Here is a 12923-nt window from a genome sequence, read left to right as displayed (position 1 = left end):
CCCTGGAGGGAAGAGGGGCCCAAGAAAGCTGGTTAATATTCAGGGATCACCTCCTTCAAGCTCAGGAACAATGCATCCCAACAAAGAGGAAGTCAGGTAAGAATGCCAGGAGGCCTCCACAGATGAACAAGGAGCTCCTGGACAAACTCAGACACAAAAAGGAAGCCTACAGAGGGTGGAAGCAAGGACACGCAGCCTGGGAGGAATACAGAGAAACTCTGAGCAGCCAGGGATCAGGTTAGGAAGGCCAAAGCCCTGATAGAATTAAATCTGGTCAGGGACGTCAAAGGCAGCAAGAAAAGCTTCTATATGTACGTCAGTGATAAAAGGAGGACTAGAGAAAATGTGGGCACTCTCTGGAAGGAAACAGGAGACCTGGTTACCTGGGACATGGAGAAGGCTGAGGTACTCAATGACTTTTTTGCCTCAGATTTCACCAGCAAGGGCTCCAGCCACACTGCCCAAGACACAGAAGGCATAAACAGGGACTGGGAGAATGAAGAATTGCCCACTGTAGGAGAAGATCAGTTTTGAGACCATCTAAGGAATCTGAAGATGCACAAGTCCATGGGACCTGATGAGATGCATCTGCAGGTCCTGAGGGAACTGGTGGATGAAGTGGCTCAGCCACTATCCATCATATTTGAGAAGTCATGGCAGTCTGGTGACTGGAAAAGGGGAAACATAACCCCCGTTTTTAAAAAGAGAAAAAAGGAAGACCTGGGGAACTACAGGCTGGTCAGTCTCACCTCTGTGCCTGGCGAGATCATGGAGCAGATCCTCTTGGAAACTATGCTAGAGCATGTGAGAAATAAGGAGGTTACTGGTGACAGCCAACATGGCTTCACTAAGGGCAAACTGTGCCTGACGAATTTGGTGGCCTTCTACGATGGGATTACAGCATTGATGGATAAGGGAAGCACAACTGCCATCATCTACCTGGACTTGTGCAAAGCTTTTGACACTGTCCTGCACAACATCCTTGTCTCTAAATTGGAGAGACATGGATTTGATGGATGGACCACTCAGTGGATAAGGAATTGGCTGGATGGTTACAAAGAGTTGCTGTCAACAGGTCAATGTCTAAGTGGAGACCAAGTGGTGTTCCTCAGGGGTCGGTATTGGGACCGGTGTTGTTGAGCGGGTCCAGAGAAGACCACAAAGATGATCAGGGGGCTGGAGCACCTCCCTTATAAGGACAGGCTGAGAGAGTTGGGGTTGTTCAGCCTGGAGAAGAGAAGGTTCCAGGGAGACCTTATAGTGGCCTCCCAGTACTTAAAGGGGCTACAAGAAAGGGAGGAGGGGCTCTTGATCAGGGGGTGTAGGGATAGGACGAGGGGTAATGGCTTTAAAACAAAAGGGGGAGATTTAGATTAGATAGAAGGAAGAAATTCTTCCCTGTGAGGGTGGTGAGACAGTGGCACAGGTTGCCCAGAGAAGCTGTGGCTGCCCCTCCCTGGAAGGGTTCAAGGCCAGGTTGGACGGGGCTTTGGGCAACCTGGGCTAGTGGAAGGTGTCCCTGCCCATGGCAGGGGGGTTGGATCTTTAAGGTCCCTTCCAACCCAAAGCATTCTATGATTCTAAAGGTAACTGCTCTATCATAATGCTTCAAATTAAGAATAATCCAACACTTGCTAATTCTATAGGAATTTGTTCTAGGAAAGGGCTCAAACTGCGACCAGGTTTGAGAGCAAAGTGGGTTCTTCTGTCTTCTCTATCAGACACAAAACCACCATTCCCTTGAAATGAGCTGTATGAAGCATTCCAGCTGTGGAGCTAAACTTTGGTACTTCCAGTTGATCTCCAACATCAGCAAAGCCATATTATTGAGTTAAGCAATTTAAGAGAAACTCTGCATCTTGAGGATGAAAAACTGCGAAGGTATTAAACAGCTCCTCAGTGGTGCCTGCAGCATGGGCCCACGCCCACAGCAGGTTTTGTTCTTTAACTCTGACTGCCGTTACTCTCACTCATAAATCATTCTTCAATTAAAAACCATTTTAATTAATAACAAACCTCCTGTGCCTACACTCTGGCCCATTTACACTAAAACTATTAAACCACACTGTGTCATGTGCCAACTATAAGCACCAACAGCTTTTTTCCAGGCCTATAAGCGGTTTGTGCTATTGTAAAAGCAGAGTTGCAAGTAAGCACCTGATCACTCCTAGAAACACTGGGCACCCACAGGGAATCATCTCGGCAGGAATGTGCCATCCAGAGCCAGTAGGACAAAGATGACTGTAAAACATGACAGCAAAGCAAGAAAACTCAGTCCCAGGCATTCAGCTGGGAAGTCACCAAGTTAACTGCTGGACTTTCTAAGCTCTTCTCCCTCATGATCCTTCACCACAAACCTTCCCAGTCAGTACCCCTGCCTTCAGAAACAGGACCACCACTGGCTCTGTCTCTTGGTTTCAGAATGCAAACTGGAAGACCAGCACCTAAAAAAGCTGCTTTCTACAGAAATCACCATTCACTTCCCCCATACTTATTCTTGCCATTTTAGGTTCAAACAGCACTCAAGTCCCAAGACTTTACTTCTGTCTCTCGTCTTAAACTATACCTCAGCATTGTTACACAACATTGTGATTCAGTCCTCCTGACAAAGAGATTCAAGCTGTATCTCAGACATTCAGACAGTAGCATGTCTTTAGATAAGAGAGTGACTGTGGGGGCCCCAAACTACACAGTATTTCCTTGTTGCAAGCCCCGTTCAAGCACAAGAGAGCTTCCCCTTGCAGGGAAACAGCAAGTACTGCTTCCTGTGAACTTGAAACAAAAAGGTTGTGTATCTCCCTTAAACTGACAGTTGATTAGAGCTAATGAAACATTAGAGTGGCAGTCGCTCTTTGGTATTTTTAAAGAAATAATTATACTCCAAGGGCTTGACCCTGCCCTAAGAGATGACTCAGAGCCAGTAACAATACTAGTTTGTACAAGACAAAGCTGAATAAATGTGTCCCAGATCACACACTGCAAAGCTCTCAACCTACGAACAACTTTAATTGGAAGTTAAAAATGGAATTGGCTTGCTATTTTGTATGATTTACATTTAATATTTCAGATCAACGGCTTTGCATAATCCCCTGGAGAACAGCAGAATAAACACTTCTGAACAAAAACATATGGTGCCTCAGTCATCATATACCAAGCTGTGCCAGCACATTTCAGCCCTCACCCTGCCCCATCTCTACCCCACCACCTCAAGTCACTCTTTTGCTTCACTGGACCCCTTCCTCCTCTTGTCCCTTGGGCTGCAGCCTACCTCAATTTCAGTCATGCCCATATTATGTTATTTTGTAATAATAATACATGTGTGGCTTAGTTCATTGTTTTGAGGGCCCTCTCCTTTCCCATCTCTTACTCATCTGAACTATTACCAACAATACCCCTGCCTGGAGGCTTTGAGCACACCCTGTCCAACTGTGTGGGCTATCAGAGGCTGCAGCACAGCTGATTTAACTACAAGAACTGTGCAGCAGTCTGAAACCATCAAAACTGCAGTAACATCAAACATTTTACTGTTCACCAATGCACTAAAAGCCAACGTAATTTTTCAGTCAGCACCGCAACTTCCCCTCCCATCACAGCGATCAGGTAGAAAAGCCTGCCCTCTAGTTTGTCACGCGGCATTAGCAGCATGCCAACATTATATCCTTTAACCTCCTATCAGTTTGATAGTGTCCAACAACCATCACTCTGAAAATTACACAGGAGGTTGGGGTTTTGGGGCGGTTGGTTTGGTTTTTTTGTTTTTTAATGTTAAATAAGAGGTATTACTAGGCCCTCTTTTACATAGCAAAACCCAGGTAGGTAGTATTTTGTTTTGTTTCAAATACACTGTAAAGACTGTTGAAAGTTCATGCACATTAATCAATGTTAGGGTATGATAAACAATTCCCGTTAACAACATGATCACCAACATCACCATTTCCTCTGGAGACTTCCTACTCAGTGCTAGCAGTTAATAAATGACTGAAGTCAGGCATCCCTAACCACAAACCAGAGCTGATCACCTTTCATAGGCTGGGCACCCACCACAGGGTTCTGCAGGCATTTAAAAAAAAAAAAACAGAGGTGAGAAGTACAGAAGAATAGAACTAAACTGATTTTGAGAAGTCACTGATTTTTCACTCCTCAATTCCCCCCACTGCCTTTACTATTTATAGTCTTGGAAAACATTCCAGAAAATTTCTGCTACGATCTCAGTCTCGAGATCCTTGCTCACTTCTAGGTACAATTGCTTGCCTTAGCTGAACTGCCCGATTGCCAACCTATACAAACACACGACGGGCCACTAAGTGAGAGGCAAGGTTGGATTACTGAATGGCTTATGCAGACCAAGTTTTCCCAATTTTGCCTTTTAAACAATTGTCTCAAATCCATTCCTAGTAATTAAATGAACAAACAGTACCACTTCAAAGTACTATACCATTAAAAATTTTACATCACCATTTTATAGAAAATAAAAATCAAAGCAACAATAATATTGATCTCTCCACGATTTTTGTCATTTTCCCTATTTGTACATGTGGTGGGCTGACCTTGGCTGGACATCAGGTGCCCACCAAAGCTGCTCCCACTCCCCTCCTCAGCTGCACCGGGGAGAATATAATGAAAGGCTTGACAGGGAGATCACTCAGCAATTACCATCACGGGCAAACCAGACTTGACTTGTGGAAATTAATTTTAATTTACTACCAATCAAATTAGCACAGGGTAATAAGCAATAAAAACTAAATCTTAACACACCTCCCACCCACCCCTCCCTTCTTCCCGGCCTCAACTTCACTCCTGATTTCTCCACCTCCTCCCCCCAGCAGCACAGGGGGATGAGCAATGGGGGCTGTGGTCAGTTCATCACCCGCTGTCTCTGCCGCTCCTTCCTCCTCAGCGGGAGGACTCCTCACACTCTTCCCCTGCTCCAGCGTGGGGTCACTCCCTCCAGGAACTTCTCCAACCTGAGTCCTTCCCACACACGGGCTGCAGCTCTTCACAAACTGCCCCAGTGTGGGTCTCCACTGCTGGGGTGGGGAACAGACTGCACCCCCATTAACCTCCCCGGCCTGCAGGGGAACCTCTGCTCCAGCACCTGGAGCACCTCCTCCCCTCCTCCTTCACTCACTTGGGCTCTGTAGGGTTGTTTCACATATTCTCACTCCTCTCTCCCAGCTGCTGTTGCCCAGCAGTTTTTCCCTCTTCTTAAATCTGTTATCCCAGAGTTGCTACCACCATCACTGATGGGCTCGGCCTTGGCCAGGGGCAGGTCCATCTTGGAGCCGGCTGGCATTGGCTCTGTCGGACACAGGGAAGCTTCTGGCAGCTTCTCAGAGAAGGCACCCCTGTAGCCCCCCACTACCAAAACCTTGCCAAGCAAACCTGATACAGTACAGTATTATTTAAACTCTAAAAGAATCACAATGGTCATTAAACAAAAAATTGACATGAAAATTAGCTTTGACATCAACAGGAACATCAGATACATGAATGGAAACACTCAACCTAAAGAGACCACAATAAAGCTCTTGAAATATAACAAACCTCAGTATTGGTAAAGCACAACAGGAGCCCCAGCAGGGTATCTACTCCATGTACACTCTACATTGTATGGCTGCAGTTTCTGTTCTTGGAGCTCCCTAGTCATGGTGTAATTCTACTGCTTGACTTTTTATTGCACCATTTACCTGAGTGGTTGTTTCAACTCCCAAGCACAGGCAACACAAACCCCAGTATATGGCTGTTAATGTGCAGAGACTCACCTCTTTGCTCAAGAACACAATTGTGTATCAAAGCATTATCTTCAAAGATGTTCCAGTGGATGGATTAAAGCTCAGCTCATTACCCCCAAATGCTGAGACATTATAGTGCCTATACTTATAGTACAGGTCAAACTTTTCAGATTTTCATAACTAAAGGATTATAATGAGCAATTATTTCCCTGTTATTCCCAGGAAATTAATTTAGTGTCTAGGGATTCTGGTACATGAAATATAAAATAGATACAGCACAAGACCCAGGTAGTAAAGCATGACAGCTTTGTCCATTTATTCTCCACTACAAATGGAGTAAAAAAAAAAAAAAAAAAGCCACTGCACAGTGCTATAGCTGATCTCTTTGTTGTAAGCTGTGCTATACATGAGCAATATTAAAGAGATTATCCAAAAACTGTTCAGCACACATGCTTGTTTACTGGATCTTGTATTGCAGGGTAGTTCTTTATTAAAAGGCAGTATTTGTTCTGCAATGTACAGTTCATAGACTGGAGAACAGAAAGCCAATATGCCAACGTACAAACTAAATTTGTATTTCAAGTACTATGAGACCGTTCTCCAGCTTGCTGGCAGCAACCTGACAATGGGCTTCCGGAGGAGAAAAGTTAACATTTCAGAAACAAAATGCAAAAACTGATTTGCATTAGTGTGACATGGTATATATGCCTGTGCACACCTGGGACCAGGGTGGAGATGAGAGGAATGAGACCTGGGAACACATTCCTTAAGCCACTGGGCATGGATAATCGATTTTTGTCTCCTTCATGGATAAGTTTTACCATGGACAAATGCAGCACCAAAACCATTCCAAGCCCTATATTAAGCAAAACACTTTCTAAAAAGGCTCAACTAATACAGGAAACAGGAAAACTCAAATTAACAGAACCACCTCAAGAACAACAGCTTAAGAGCAATCATCAGCATTAGGAAAGTTCTATGCATTGCTGGAACCTTAGGAAAATGCTTTATCTAGAGACTAAAAAGCTTGCTAACAACAGCACAACAGTGCAATGAAATTCAGGTCATCCTACAACACAAAAATGTCACTGTAGTTTGGCTACAGCAAGTTTCTACACACAACCAAGGAAAAAAGAAAACAATCAACATATTGTATCATTTCACAGTGTACAAGTTAATATTTATGAAGAGAAGCAAATTTTCCATGTGATCATTCGTGTTTGCTTCATAAAGGACATCTGAGGATGGCTACAGCTTGTCTTCTCTTGCTCATTCCTCTACTAGCCATGGCTGTTACTGATATTACTGCAGGAAACCAACTATATCCTTTAGCAATTATCAAGGAGATACATAAATGTAAAGACATCTAAAAAAACATGCTATGCCATTTCCTTTGCATCATCAGGATTAACTGTAGAAAAGTGGAAAGATGAGCAAGGCAGTAATACAACAATCCTCCCAAAAGGAAACTGAAGATTGCATTTTACACTGTAATAAAAGATTACATTCAAAAACAAAAAAACCCTTTGTATTTCATGTTAGAGAGACATCACCTGAGTTTCTAACCAATTCTATTTTGCAATTACTTATAAACTCAGAAATACATTATTTATGACTGTCCTACTGTGCTGGTTTTGGCTGGGAAAGAGTTAATTTGCTGGTTTTGGCTGGGAAAGAGTTAATTTTCTTCACAGTAGCCAGTATGGGGCTGTGGTTTGGGTTTGTGCTGGAAACAGGGCTGATAGCACAGGAATGTTTTCGTTACCGCTGGGCAGCGCTGACACAGAGTCAAGGCCTTTTCTGCTCCTCACCCCACCCCACCAGCGAGGAGGCTGGGGGTGCACAAGGAGCTGGGAGGGGGCACAGCTGGGACAGCTGACCCCAACTGACCCCAGGGACATCCCAGGCCATGTGGCATCATGCTCAGCATATAGAGCTGGGGGAAGAAGGGGGAAGGGGGGACGCTGGGAGTGACGGCGTTTGTCTCCCCAAGCCACCGTGGAGCCCTGCTTCCCTGGGGATGGCCGAGCACCTGCCTGCCCATGGCAAGGGGTGAACGGATTCCTTGGTTTGCTTTGCTTGTGTGCGCGGCTTTTGCTTTACCTGTTAAACTGTCTTTATCTCAACCCACGAGTCTTCTCACTTCTACCCTTCCAATTCTCTCTCCCATGCCAAGAGGAGAGTGAGCAAGCGGCTGTGTGGGGCTTAGTTCTGGCTGGGGTTAAACCACAATACCCATAAATCTGGAAACTATCCACAGCAAAGTGAAATCCCAGCTTTTCCTCTGTAGTTGGATAGGGAATAATGTAGCTTTTTTAACTAGCAGTTTAATTACTCAAAAATGTAATGCTTGCTTCATGCCAATATTATTTTCAGAGCAAGCCAGAAAAATACTAGGAATGGCAAAAATAGCTACACGATTTTTTCAAACATATGTTATTATTTCATTCTAATTCCATGTGAAGACCTCCTCAGCTCGACCTAGTAGAGGCTGGCTAAAGAACAACCTCCATCAGCATTAGAGAAAACACTGGTACACGTTCAAGATGAGCACAAGTCTTATTTCCTAAGCAGAGTTGAGGCATCAGCCTCATCTTTGTACATGTGTATTATACATTTTGAAGAACACTTTTCCTTCAGCTCACAAAAATTTGATTTACAGTCTGTAGGCATCAGATGACGGTGATCTTCGTTCTAGTCCTGTTTGCCTTCCCGCCACTGTCGAGAACCCTCATTCCACGCTACATATACAAAGAGAGCAAGCACCACGTGAACAGTAACTACAGCAACTATGGCAGCATAAAAATAGCTGTCTCTGTCGGACATTCCTAAGGTACCTGAGAAAATAAAGAAAGTAAAGAGTATTAGTTATTAGGAACACTGAAATGGCAAACCAGAATTCTTCTTATAGGCCAAAGTTACATTCATCAAAAGACTGGGCTCAGAAAGATTCATAGGAAAGAATTCACCATGACAATTACAGACGTTGAAACTATCTCTGGAATAAAGCAACACTGCAATTGTTCAATATTTACATTAAAATACCCTGGTTTTGAAGTCAACAGAATGTTCTAGAACATTCACTTTTTCTGTTACTATCTTCCAGCACCAAATTAACCCAAACATACTTTTTTCATAAGCGTAATTCTCTTTGTGGGGCAGGAAAATGTGGAGGGGATAATTATATAATTTATTTGCCGCTACAACAGGATACAATGGTAGAACAACAATTAAATTTAGAGGACTTCTACCCTCTATATTTAGACCGTAAAACAATAACTCCTCACCAGTTAAGACACATGAATGAATTTCACATGAAATAAGCCTTTAAATATCAGAATACCGAATACCAAAATATCATTTCTCTTCATTCATCAAAAAAAAAAACCAAACCCCAAACCCAGAAAACAATGAAACAAAACCACACACATGACACCACACCAAAACCACCACCCTTCAAACACAAACCCAGTCCTATCAGTGCTGACAGATCTTGCCATTAACTGACACAGCAAAGTTAATGGTGAGTTTGCTACACCTCCAGTAAAAAATGCTAAAAAGAATCTTGAATTTTACTTAACAAGTTTTCAGCTTCAGCCTTCAGAACGACATACAGCAGTACACACCAAAGGAGAATCATCTTGGAACAACTCATATATTCACAAACGGCTCTTAAAAGCAGCTTCTTTCTCCCTCCCTCCTCCCCGCTTTTGAAGGAGATAACTTCCTAATGCTGCAGGACAAAAGTATCAAAGCCTTGCAGAATCAAGGCTAGAATGGGGCTGGTTGTTAGCAGTTTGATAGAGCTGCTTTTTTGCTGTTTTTTAATTAAAAGAAAGCTCTACAAGCAACCACATTCAATATCTGAAACTGGGTGTATGACTTAACTGGTTTACACTTACAAATGCAGGTAGGTTTTACAAAGCAAGAAATAAACCCAGTAAACAACATTATTCTGTCTTGAATACACAATTAGTTTGCAACACCTGCAGGAAACATATCCCTGATGATTCTGATAAAAGTCTGCTGCAGGGTGGTGTTAGATACCCTTTTAGGTAAGGAGAACAACGCGCCTGTATACTAGCTAAACCATTGTACAGCAAACAGCAAATATTAGATTGCAGATGACAATGCAGGGAAGGACACATCAACCATTTATATAATTTTCTGTTCTAATTAGACAGTACAAGGCCTTAAGTTTGCATAAGGAAACAAATATTCAAAATGGGAAGGAGAACAAAGATGCTATTAGAGGATTGAGCTTTTCCTCTTTTTTGTAACAGTAACGCTAATTGGCAGAAACAGAATTACCTTCAAATATATAAGCCTTTGATGAAAAATATAGCCCAACGGGTAATGTAATCATTAGAGCTGTGAAGAATAGAAGTGTTCTTAAAGTTGATGTTAATGAACCCTCATTTCTGAAATAAATAAGAAAAGTTACACACAGAAGAAAGTCACAGTATATATGCCTGAAACAGGACATGAACTTGTCCCAAACAGAAGCCAATTACTTTTCAATAACTGAGTACCTATATCATTTGGAAGCGATAAAGAGTTGGAGTATGCATTTGTCGGCTGCAACAGAAAAATCACGGTATTCAAAAAGATCTAATGATTCTGCCAGTGAAAGCTCACAAACAAGATTAAAAACAGTCTTCAGATTTTTTCCCCCGTTACTGCTTTATAAGCATTAACAACATAGGGGGTTTACATTAATAAGTGTATCAGCATATTATCAAGTAATTATTAAATATCTAATATTAGATACATATGCACTTGTCATATGACAGTACTGTGCATTAAAACTTGCCAAGTTCCCTTTTTTAAAAAAAAAAATAACTACAAGTGTAGGAAAATGACAAATCCTGCAGGCTAGGTTACAGAGGGAAGTACACAGAATGACTTTAACAGCTTGCTGTTGGAAGTGAAGTTCCTTTTTATTAGATATTGTTCCTCTATTTGAAATAATTTCTCAGTTTCCACTGATTAAGTTGGAATAACCGTAGCAATAATCAGAACACAGAGCCAATACACCAAAACATTAATAACCTTTTTGCATTCACAGACCTAAAGCTAGAAGACCTTGAGCAAGAGAATCACAATGAAGGATTATGCACTTGATAAGGTCTCCCTGAACTTGATCTGCTGGAACAGGTTTTGTATCTACAAAACACCACATACAGCTTGTTTTTGTGTGTGCTTCCACCAGTTTTCACTCACTCTGCTTGGCTGACTACATTATGTTATGCTGAAGTAAACATGTAAGCCAAGCAATACCCCTTTGACTTTCAGCGACTACCGAATTCAATGGCATGTGTCCTTAAGGCTTCGAAACACAAATATGCATAAAAAACAATTCAAGTCAGGGATACATAATTCTTAAAACTTCCAGGCACCTCCACAGCAATTTCTGTATAGGTAGTTTCAAAAAGTTCTATCAAGACACATTTGTGCCATAGTATATTGCTTGAAATCACATTTTATCCTTGACGTGCCTTTGGAAAAATAAGTGGAAGTGGAAAAAAAAATAAATCTCATGTTCTGACAGTCATCAAAAGACTGTGACATGCAGCCACACACAGCTTTTCCACTAAAGCCACCAGCACTTTTTGTTGATCATGTACTGCCATACATTTAGGTAGCATATTCAGTAGCTTGGAAAAAAAAGACATTTGGAAACTTTTCCTTTACTTTGTCTCACGATCTGTCGGGGTAGAAAGCATAGCCCCATTCAAACTTTCCCTATGGAAATTTGAAACTATTCTCTATTTAACACCTACCCATAGAAGAATAAGATGACCTCCTGCTATTACCAAAGTTCAACACTGCACTGTTGACAAATACTTTTCTTACACTGACATATTTTCATCACTTCCCTAAGCAGCAAAACCAAATATTTGTGTATAACCTCAGCCCTCACACGGAGCTTTTAACTGCAAACCAGACTCCGCGCTCGGGTTTCGGGGTTGCCCAGGGTTACACAGCGCGGCCAAGGCAAACCCGAGGCCTCCTCCACTCCCTCCGGCTCCCCAACAGTGCGGGACGGGCAGACACCCATCCCCGGTTGCCCCCCGGGGGTCTGCACCACCCCACGCTGCCGGTACCGGGCGCGATCCCGCTCGCCGCGGCCTAGCAGATACCCCTTCCCCCGGCCAGGCTGCGGCCTACCGCCAGGCCCCGCCACCCCGCAGGGAGCCTGTCCCTCCCGTCGCCAGGCCCTTCCCCTCCCCTCGATTCGACTTACTGCCTGAAGTCAGGCGCAGGAACCGCGCCCAGCGCCGCCTCACCGTAGCGCTCCATGGCCGCCCCTCACCGCCCCGCTCTCCCCAGGCTCCCGCTCCGCCGGAAGCCCGCTGGGGGGCGGGCGGGCGCATGCGCAGGGCGGCAGCGCCGCCGTCTCCATAGCAACCGCAGGGCGGCCGCGGCCTAGGGATGGGCGGTGGGCGCCGCGCCCGGCCAGGCCTGAGGGCGCGGGGAGGTGGTGGGCGACGGCCCTCGGCTGGGCCCTCGGCTGCAGCCAGTTGTGTTCGGACAGTGCTGTCTCCGTACGGGGAAAACTACCCCGCGCAGGCTCACCGCCGGCGTGAAACTGCAGCGCAACCCGTGCGGCTTAGGAGCGCCTTCCGTGAGGAGATGGGAAGTGTCCGTGCGTGGCAGAACTGCAGTCAGAGGCGCCGATGCTCGAATGGCTTGGGTGAAGGTCAAGACTTTCCAGCAAATGCCAGTGGTCTCGGAGCCAAAAACTGAGATGTTACTGAGACATTTTGATGAACTCAGTGGTACAAAACATTACAAATGAAAAGCCACAGGGCTTTTCTATGTTGTGCTGTTAGGAGGGATGTTTGTTCTTTTACAGGTTTCCTGCTCTCTGGGCACTAAAGTTAATCAAAATTCCTTCTCCAGGCAAAGATGGAATTTCTGGTCAAAACCAGAAAGAAACAGCCCCTCACGCAATTAATAGGTGCTGCAAATGAGACACCAAGGCCTCAGGCAGATTTCACTCTAGTAGCCTGGCTGAGCACTAAGTGTTTCCAAGATGCTGCTCTGTTTAAGCTATTAATTCACATTCCTGTTGATGCTACTTTACCTAAATACTCGCCAAGGGATGGAGCTGAACCCATCTTTTCAACAGAAGACCAGAGTGTTACAATCTCTGTGCTATGCCATCTGTCTCGTTTGCAGGGAAAT

At 44.0% G+C, this 12923-nt stretch overlaps 1 protein-coding gene across 1 annotated transcript; it reads right to left on the bottom strand.

Annotated features, from left to right (window-relative positions):
- Positions 1–5381: 5381 nt before the first annotated feature.
- VMA21 (vacuolar ATPase assembly factor VMA21) lies at positions 5382–12110 on the bottom strand. Its single transcript, XM_074835160.1, has 3 exons — positions 11980–12110; positions 10044–10153; positions 5382–8569 (listed from the first exon to the last, which is right to left on the bottom strand). Exons 1-3 carry the CDS (start codon positions 12033–12035, stop codon positions 8427–8429), a joined length of 309 nt encoding a protein of 102 aa, XP_074691261.1. The 5' UTR covers positions 12036–12110; the 3' UTR covers positions 5382–8426.
- Between the last annotated feature and the right edge of the window lie 813 nt (positions 12111–12923).

The sequence above is a fragment of the Strix aluco genome, chromosome 10 (assembly GCF_031877795.1).
Source record: "Strix aluco isolate bStrAlu1 chromosome 10, bStrAlu1.hap1, whole genome shotgun sequence".
In the NCBI taxonomy this organism is placed as follows: domain Eukaryota; kingdom Metazoa; phylum Chordata; class Aves; order Strigiformes; family Strigidae; genus Strix; species Strix aluco.
Note: the sequence above shows the minus strand (reverse complement) of the source record. Positions and strands in the feature narration are given on the sequence as shown.